Source organism: Lonchura striata, chromosome Z (assembly GCF_046129695.1).
Source record: "Lonchura striata isolate bLonStr1 chromosome Z, bLonStr1.mat, whole genome shotgun sequence".
Classification (NCBI taxonomy): domain Eukaryota; kingdom Metazoa; phylum Chordata; class Aves; order Passeriformes; family Estrildidae; genus Lonchura; species Lonchura striata.
The window spans coordinates 35,867,582-35,877,425 of NC_134642.1; the positions used below are offsets into that span (position 1 = coordinate 35,867,582).

General features: G+C 39.9%; 1 protein-coding gene across 1 annotated transcript in view; it reads left to right on the forward strand.

The window, feature by feature from the left end:
• The window catches only part of PLCXD3 (phosphatidylinositol specific phospholipase C X domain containing 3), an 87,808-nt gene extending 78,950 nt beyond the window's left edge, over window positions 1-8,858 (forward strand). Inside the window, exon 3 of the mRNA XM_021551431.2 lies at window positions 1,473-8,858. Within this exon, the coding sequence (XP_021407106.1) occupies window positions 1,473-1,629 (157 nt within the window). The 3' untranslated portion in view covers window positions 1,630-8,858. The remainder of the gene's footprint in view (window positions 1-1,472) is intronic.
• The last annotated feature ends 986 nt before the right edge of the window (window positions 8,859-9,844 follow it).

The window sequence follows — 9,844 nt, forward strand, 5'->3', positions numbered from 1 at the left end:
TCAGTCATACTAAATCAATGACTGAAATAAAATGTATTGCTGATATGTGGATCTTGCAGCAGATTCAAGTACATTTTGGTGAAATAAAACCTTGGTATTGTTCTGTGAAATCATAGAGAGGAATAATTTTAGCTGCTTGGGTTTTATTCTGTATTAAATTATTTTTAAAACTGTCTGATTGTAGTATCCACTGACAAGTACAATCTCTGTCTGCTAATAGTTCTCTTTTTTTTAGATCTGTTTTCTTAAAGCTATTGAGAGAATATATTGGTTCAACATGTTCACCTTCATTACTTTCAGATGAAAATTTTCCATGTACCTTGTGTCTGTGAAAAAGGCTGCACAACATGCTGGTTTAGAAGAAATCACAGATTTATAGATCTTAGAGCAAAGTGAGAACACAATGTTCATCTAAACCAACTGCAGCCTTGCCCAGACTTCAGGTTCTTTTATTTAACTCATCAGCTTGAGGTTGACCAAAAGTATAATTCTGGAACTATACCCAGGCTTGATTTAAAGACTGCTGCAGAGTTTGTCACAGTCATTTGGATTTTGTACCAATGGTCAATTACCCTTTCTTTGAAAAATGCCCTTTCTCTGAAAAATACCCTTTCTCTGAAAAATATATACCTTATTTTTTTTGAACTCTGTTAACTTCTTTCTTCTAAAAACTGGATTTTGCTGCTTGGCAGTCTCAGCAGGGCTAAGGAGCCTTTTTTTTTTTCTCACAGATATTTCTTGTGATTATTAGTTTGTATTTGCACAGAAAAATGTCAGAAAAATTTCTTTATACTCAGAAGCAAAGTTAGACAGATATCCTTTAGACCCCAGAATTCCTGTGCTAAGGATCTGACATAATTAAAATCTGCCATCTTAGAAAAGAGTTGATAGGGTGCTTTCTGTTTCAGTTACTAACCACTAGTTCATTATTAAGTCTAATTAATTGATGGCTTGGGTATCAGTACTGGTGAAGAAAGAAGTGCAGGTATATGCTGTACTTATATTGTAGGAATCATGGTTATTTCTGTGTTCCTCAAAATGCTATTTTCAGCAGTTCCTTGAGTGCATCAAAATTTCTTTGCAAATGGCTTGAGTTCTCTGTTACTGGCTTTTCCATAAGCAATTCCCTTGCAGTCATATGGCCAGATGATATCAAAAAGTATCTGGCCCATGGTCCAATTTTGCCTTGTGCCTAGGCAAAATTAATAATTACTCTAAGCCTTCTAAGGAAGGATCTTCCTGCCATTCTTTTTCACTGGAGAAGCTGAAGTGCAATCAACATATTATTTTCTCAGAGAATGAAAATTAAAATGAGTTTTTAAAAAGCTTGAGCAGTGACCTGTGTCCTGTTTCACTGGTTTCTTTCCCTTAGGAACCAAGTAAGATCAATGGGAGACACTGTCAGTAAATACTTCCTTGGTGCATTTGTCTCACTGATTTATGAGTAATTATTGTTCCTCTTTTCTCCTTAGGGCTCTTCCTGCAATGATGGAGTGGGTCCGAACTCAGAAAGCAGGAGAAAGTGGTGTGAATATTATCACTGCAGATTTTGTAGAACTTGGTGACTTTATCAGCACAGTCATAAAACTCAACTATTCTCTGGATGAAGGTGAAGATGACACTACTTGATAGTACTGTGATATGTGTGTTGTTGCATTATTCAGAATTTGAAAAAAAAGGAAGATTGTATTCTAAAAGGATTATATTGTAAAACACTCATCTTCTTGTAACACACTGAGGTGTTTAGGGCTTTAGTGGGTGGGTATAAGGGAAATGTTTTCATCATTTATGATCATTTTTCATATTTGTGTTTAGTGTGAAGAGCAAAACTAAACATGTTTACAGTGTTTGATAAAAGAAGGCCATTTACAGGTTCTCCATGAGGTACCAAATGTGGTTCATGTGTCTTCTGTGGTTATGAACAGTGCCAAGAAATTTGTTGTTTTCAGAGCAAGGGGATGTATATATTGTCCTCTTCCTGCTCACAGCAGAATTCCCAACAGTGTGAGCATTGCACCAGGAGACTGAGGACAGTATATCTGGCACAAAATTTTAAGCTGCTACATTTCATCTGTTAGGTGGTTTAACTGATCATATTTACCAATGAGCTGCAGGTTTAAATGCCTTTGTGACATAAATCCAAAGTTTTGCTTCTAACACATGCATAATCAGTGGACAGTAAACATGACGTGTTATGTACCATAATCAGTGGACAGTAAACATCATGTACCGTGTAGCTTGCACAAAGCACAGATGAAATCCTGCTTACTTTTCATTCTCAAAATGGGGTTTTCCAATGTCTCTGCCTCAGGTCAAGCCAGCAGGTATGTGATACTGGTCTAACTCAGTAATCACAGAATGGCCTGGGTTGGAACCTTAATGATCATCTAGTTCCAACACCCTGGCCATTGGCAGGACACTTTTCACTAGACCAGGTTTCTCTGAGCTCCATCCAGCCTGACTTACACACTTTCAGGCATGGGGCATCCACTGCTTCTCTTGGCAACATGTTGTAGTGCCTCAGCAAAGAATTTTTTCCTAAAATCTAATCTAAACCTACTCTCAGTAGCCATTCCCCCTTGTCTGTCACTACATGCCCTTGTAAAAACTCTCTCTCCACTTTTCTTGTAGACTCCCATTGGGTACTGGACGCCAAAATTAGGTCACCCCAAAGTCATCTCTTCTCCAGATGGAACAATCCCAATTCTCTCAGCCATTCCTCATAGGAGAGGTGCTCAATCCCTCCAGTCAATTTCATGGCCTCTTCTGGACTTGCTCCAACAGGTCTTTGTCCTTTTTATGCTGAGAGCCCAGGGCTGGATGCAGGGCTCCAGGTGGGTCTCAGCAGAGCAGAGCAGAGGGGCAGAATCCCCTCCCTCCCCTGCTGCCCACGGGGCTCTGGATGCAGCCCAGGACACGTTTGGCTCTCTGGGCTGTGAGTGCCATGGCCGGGCCATGTGCAGCCTCTCACCCACAGCACCCCCAAGCCCTTCTGGGCAGGGCTGCTCTGGGTCTGCTCATGCCCAGCCTGCACTGGTACCAGGGGCTACCTGTGCACTTAGTTTTGTTAAATCATATGAATTCTCATGGACACACTTCTCAAGCTTGTCCAGGTTCATCTGGATGGCATCCCGTCCTTCAGGTGTGTTAATAGCACCATTCAGCTTTGTGTTTCCTGAAAATTTGCTGAGGGTGCATTTGATTCCTTCATCTACATCATTAGTGAAGATATTAAATAACACTGGTCACAATATGAACCTCTAAGGGACAGCTGCTGGTCCATATTTTCCCTGTTTCTGTCAGGAATACAGGCCAGCTTTGAGCACCACTTCTTCCAAGGATTAATCTTATAAGGCAGGTAAGAGCCTGATCCCATAACTTGAATATGAAAACGACTGTGTTTAGCATAGATTGAGCATAAGGTGTGTTGTGCATACTGTAACATGTGCAATATTTTGTCCTGTGGTAGAAACCTGATTTCTGCAAGACTGAAACTGCACTTAAAAGTAGGTGCAGTCTAAGCTGTCTTTAAGGCAGCTATGAGCAGAACACTTTTCCATTGATTACAAAAAATCAGTGCCAGTTTCATCAGTGAAAAGTTCCTGTACTAAAGAGTGTAGTAGTTCAATTTTAGCTAATAGCAGTAATCTATAGTCCTTAAATTGTCTGTGGCATATAATACTGCATAACACAAGATTGCAAATCTACTGAATGGCACTGTTCCAGCAACAAAATCAGTGATCATTCTGGCTTTAACGAAACATATATAAAAAATAGAAAAAGGAAAACTTAGTAATTTGAAATGGGAGCATTGCAACTGTATGACACCTCGCTGGATAAAATACAGGCTGTCCTATTTCCTGGATACATTCAATACATGTGTACATAACTTTGGAAATAAAACATCTCATCTGTACAAAACAATAGATGCTATAACATCTTACAAAGAAATGTTCTTTGAAATATTATGAGGATTTATGTGATAGAATTAAGGTCAAATTTCTGTTGATAGTTACTAGAACTTTTGGTTGAGTGAGAAGAGAGAATTGCATGATACAGTCCATTGCTATTTTCTGTCAGATGACAATGACTACTATCTCCCATCAGAGTTTAGAAATTCAGAAATGGCCATATTGAACAGATGGGTAACAAGCATTATGGGGGGTTTGTTTGCTTTAGTTGAGGGAGTGGAATAAGAAGAACACTTCCAGTTGTTTTGTACTGAGAGGGTGCCTTGGGAAAAGTGTATGCACATGTGAGTGTAGAATAAAGAGTAATTTAAGTGTATGTGTAATATAATGACACATATATATGTATGTGTATAACACACACATCCTTTTACACTTGCTTAATGATCTTTGGAGTTCTGGGCAGGACTACTATAAATTTGTTTGAAAAAAACCCATGCAGCTGTTATGAAGTTATGATGGCTCTTTCAGTAGCATTCTCTTCTGTATAGGTTAGGACTGTACAAGTCATTCTCAATGAAATCTGTGATCTAAGCTAGTTAGGTTTTTTATGGCATTTAAACTTCATCCAGACTGCATCAAAAATTTACCTAGAGTCACAAATCATGGTTTTGTTGAACAAGAGGTATGACTTTAATGCTTTCTCCCACAACTAAACAAGATATAGAATGGCTTTATAGACTTTCTTTCTGGTTTCCACAGGCTTTCCAAGTAAAATTTATGTAACAGACATATAAAATGAAACATGAAAATAAATTTTGAACCCACACCTATGTAGGTGTCATACATTAAAAAAAAGAAAAAAAAAGTGAAAATGTTTGCTTATTTATTGGCAGTGTAGTGTAAAGTGCTCTTTTTTCCATTTAGCTGGAGTTAGTTTTTTCCAAACTCCTCCTGTGATTCTTCAGCTGCTCAAATATAGCCAAAAGAGTTAATCTATCATTCTAATAGGGTAAAATGGTCCGAATCCTTTGGTGGAGTAAAAATTAGGGTTTTTTTTGGATTCTGGCTGAAATTCTGTTGGATCTGAGAGCAGCAACACCAGGTTTCTGCTGGTACCCCTGCTCAAACACACCAGACACACCAGGCTTTTCGCTTGCTCAGAGGTGTACTCAAGGCAAATGCTTTGCTATATTTTAAAAAATCTATGTGTGTGTGCCTGCATATGTATTAATAAGTATAGAGCTATCTAGAGTTTGTTAATATTGTTATGAAATGTTTGCTTAGTGTCAGTTTTATTCTAATTCTCATTTGGAAATAAATAGAAAGTAAAAGCAAAGCAAAAAAAATCCTCTGACAAGAAACAATAATAGACAAATTGTATCATTTTTCAATTAATGGGGAAGAATACTAGCAAAATCTTAAATTCTGGTCAGAAAAAAATGAGTTTTCATTTAGCTGTTGATCTTTCTATTGGAGAAGCACAGCACTTTATGTTAGGAACAGGTAAACAAACTTGCCTTAATTACTAAAAGAAACAAGTGCATGTGGGGATATACTATCCATGCTCTTCTGAAGATTTCGTCTGTGAGGGCCTAAAGCTGTACATTTTAGTTTTAAAACTAAGTCTTGATAGAGATGCACTCCCTGTTGACATTGTTTGGGGATCTTGCCAAAAAAGAACAAGCCAGAAAGTACTATGCAGCACAACTGGACCATTCCAGAGCCCAGTTTTGCCACCCATATGCAGCTAAAATTGTCTTTGATTTCAACCAGAAATGTGCTTGCTGGGTTGGGTCAGATGTGTTATTCTGATCCCATGAACTTGGAAGGTTTCTTCATATGTATGAGGAATCTTGCATGGGAAATTAGTTGACTGTATTCAGCCCGTCAAGGAAAAATACCTGTCTACACTATTGATCTGTATAAGCATCTACTTATTCAAACTGTCATGCCATTCACTGCCAAAACATTTTTTTTGCTTCTTCTGATTATTTTTCCCCTCACTATGTTCATCATGTATGCACCAAATGCTTTTATTTTCTGGCAGTTTCATGTGATTACTTGATCCTTTCTTTTCACCCATACTTGAAAAATGGCAACTGTGCTGCACACACTGAATGTCTCAGCTGTGTAAACCCACCTGGCTCCATTTTTCAGATTACACATGCTAAGACATATTTGTTCCATACTGATCTAACCTGCAGAAATCCACTTCAAACAGGAGGTGGTTCCTGGAGTGCAGTTCCTGCCTTTTATGGTGAGGGGTGAATCAGAATCAGACCACAGGAGTGTAGTTTTAGAATTAGTGGATTATTTGCATTCTTTTGCTGTTGGATACTGGTTGCTGTTGATTTCTGATTTTGTAGGTCCTGCTATTTCAAAAAATTCTTTTAAATGTAAGCATGTATGTGTATATATAAATATATATGCATGCATGGCTGAGAGGGAATGAACACTGGGCTCAATCTTTCTGTCATACTGATACAAATCTAGACAGTTTCTACTAACTTCAAAGTAGTTACTAAGCCTTTACCCTGAGGTAAGAGTGAGCAGAAAGTCACTGTGTAGTAATTATAGGCTATGTTGCAAATGAAATTTAAAGTTGTGGAGCTTAATTCCACAAAATAAAATAAAAAAAAAAAAAAAAAAAGAAAGCAGAATGCCCTGAAAACACAGTTCCAGTGCTGTTTATCCTCAATTTAGTATATGAAGCACTACTTATTAGCAACTGATTAGGCCATTTGGTGATTTCAAGAGTTCAGGTAACGCCATTTCAAAGTTCTAAATTCCTTTTCAGTGAAGTAAAAACTAATAGTGTATGATGTATTTGCCATATCTCAGTGGTAGCTTCTGTGTTACATACAGTCAATGTTGTTCTGAAATGTATATGTTTACCCAATGATGAGGTTAAAATATGCTGTATAGTATGTGTAATGTATTGATTAAAGTATTTGGAGTTCAGTGGTCTATTTAGTTTTTACTGTGCTGCTGTTTCGTAGATATGTGTGTAAATGGGATTATGGATTGTCTACAGTGTACAAGGAAATAATAATTAATCCTAAAGGAAAAGGGCAGTTATGTGACCTGCCTTAATGCATTAGGATAATATTGTTAAATCTCGTAATTATCAGTTCTGTTTCAGATGTTACTAAGGGTTGTTGTCCATAGAGCTGACTCACTCACTTTCTGGCACGAAGGAGTAAATCTTGGAGCTCACTTACAGATTTGTAAATACAGAACAGGATGTTTGCCTGATCAACTACCTTGACTGTACAAGGTGGCAAAGACATGGTTTCCAGTGTGTTATAGATCAAATCACTTCTGCACACACACAACTCCTGCTGATGTCAGCAGGAACTGTGATCATGTAATTGAGTGGCCTCAAATTCATCTTCTGGAATATAGTCATGATAGGAGGATGGGGATATCCTGGCTTTAGGGAAGTGCCTGGATGCTATGCAATACTGCTCATGTCCTGTGTTGGAACATAGCTTTAAATTTGCAGGAAGAGCTTTGAACTTTGCTCCAGTGTAGGTTGGACCTATCAAAAAAAAAAAAAAAAATCCTTAGTAAAAATTGTGAATGCCATAGGCTGATCAGTATGGCCTGGCTTGCCCATGTACAGCATTCTGCTTTCAGGAATTGTGGCAGTTTTAAATTAAAAAAAAAAAACAAACTATAATAATTCCCTGTCCCTGCAGGACTTACTTAGGAATCTCAACATTGCCTACAGGTATGACTCGTGTACTATTCCCACAGCCAAGTCTAGCTCTCCCTTCATGGTTTATATTTAAGATGCCTGATGCCAAGAATAATTAGGATGGAGGTGCTAACTAAACACAAGGAGTGTCAACCTTGTGCCTGGCTGGTTGGAGTAGGGTGCCTGCCCTCCAGCAGCACATTTGCTATGAGGTCAGCTTCAGTCAGATCCACCTGAACAGTGACTGAGGGAAGGCACAAGTCTGATTTCAAAGCCTCTTCAGTTGTCCAGTTAAAATGCAGCATCTTCCCACTTCTCTCCTTTGCCTCTGCTCAGTGCTGCTTATCTGGACTTGTGCGTACACATCCCTTTACCTGCCAGGTGAATATTAGATATTTGTCAGCCTCAGCACATCATAGCAGTCCACATGGTTGTATAAGATGTTAAGTGTGTAGGGCTAAAAGCTGGAAGTGGGCCTCATCTAATGTCCCAGGATGGTTTATGAACACACTCCAAGTTATGCACATGCATCCTCTTGAAGAGGCGTCACCTTGGCCAATGAGTATCTCCTCAGAGGGAGGTGCACTTAGGGTTTTTTTGTTTCTGAAGTAAGATTGCATGTACTAATATCTTCCTTCAGCCTTTGATCCTACAAAGGTCAGTTTGGAAGAAATTTCTCAAGTAGCTGCAATTAGTTTTGCTGTGAAGCAGGGATCCTTAAAGCAGAACCCTGGAGTTATGTGTAATTACTATTACTGAAAATAAAAATACATGGTAAAAACCACAATTTTAAAAAGAAAAATTGTATGGGCTTGCCAGGACAGTTAAGTTTTTGACTGCCTCAGTCATCAGTAGTTTAGTATCATCTAGGTGATGATTATTAGCATGTTATTGCCACACTGCCTCCTGACACTGTTCAGGGTCTCTGTACAGAAGCCTTATTATTCCCAGTGAGCATTAATGCATTTGAATGACTTGTCTCAGTTTTGATGGGAAGGAGGATTGTGTAACACTGAGAACATGAAGCTCCCTGTGTGTTGTGCCCGCAAAGGTTCACAGAGCTGCACCTTCTCGTTTTAGGATCTGTTTAATGGTACTTTAATAAATGTTGTGTAAAAAATGCCTACAGTTCTGTATAGCAAATGTGAATTTTTATGACAAGAATGTGTATTTAGAGTAAAAAAAGGAATATAAAATCCAGTTTCTTTGTATCCAGTGAAACATCTAATAAAGCTCTGGTACCTGTATTCTTGTTTCATGGCTTCACTGCCTCATTTAAAGCTTTTCATGTGGGAGGCTTTTTAAGCATAATTTGGGGTTATGGGGTGGAGCCATATATTAGACACAGGCTGTGCTGTTAAGTAAGACGTGTACATGGACTGTCCCATGAGGGCATTGCACTGGGATTGTCCTTTTTACTTGGTTACTATAGGGACCCTTCAATAACATGGGATGCTGTGAGTGTCCATGCTGCCCATGGCATGTCCATGCTGAGTGTCCATGCTGCCAGGGACATGATGGGCTCTTGGCTACCTCTTCTCCCCAGTGGGGCTCTCCAGCCCCAGCCTGCCTCAGGCAGCACAGGAGCAGCCTGCTGGCTCACGCCACTGGTGTCTGGAACGCAGGGGACCACCCTTGTGAAGTGCCAGATTGTCTCATTGTCCCCCGGGCCGTCCCACATCGCTGCCCGCACTCAGCGCGCCCCACCATCGAGGCAAGCCAAGCCCTGCTTGCCTGCAGGTGCACCAGAGCAGACTGACTGCTGCCCCAAGTCTGGCTCTAGGACATGCCAGTGAGGAGGTGAGTCCTGGTGTCTCCTGTGGAGTGCGGGGACTCCGTTCAGAACCGGGCACAGGCAACTTCCCAGCAAGAGTGCTCTGTATGCAGCAGCAGGGCCAGCTTCCAGCCAAAGCTGGGTGTGGTATGTTAGAAGGTTAAAGCCTTTCTGCATGGCAGAAGCTTGAAGTTTAAGGTTTGTGTTACTGTATTTTCCTAACAAGGCCAGAAATTTTGTTTTTCAGGACAGACTTCTGTTGCTCACTTCTCCTACTGTGTCACGGGCAGACCCAGCCCAAATGCAGTGCCCTCCTACTCATTGTGACCCCTCGCTTGGCCCAGGTGAAGGCTGCAGGCTGCAGGGCTGCAGTAGAAGAGGCCATGAAAGATGAACAAGTCTCTCAGTGACTCCCCGCAGAAACCCATGAATTAAATTTGCCTGCTACTAAAAATATCT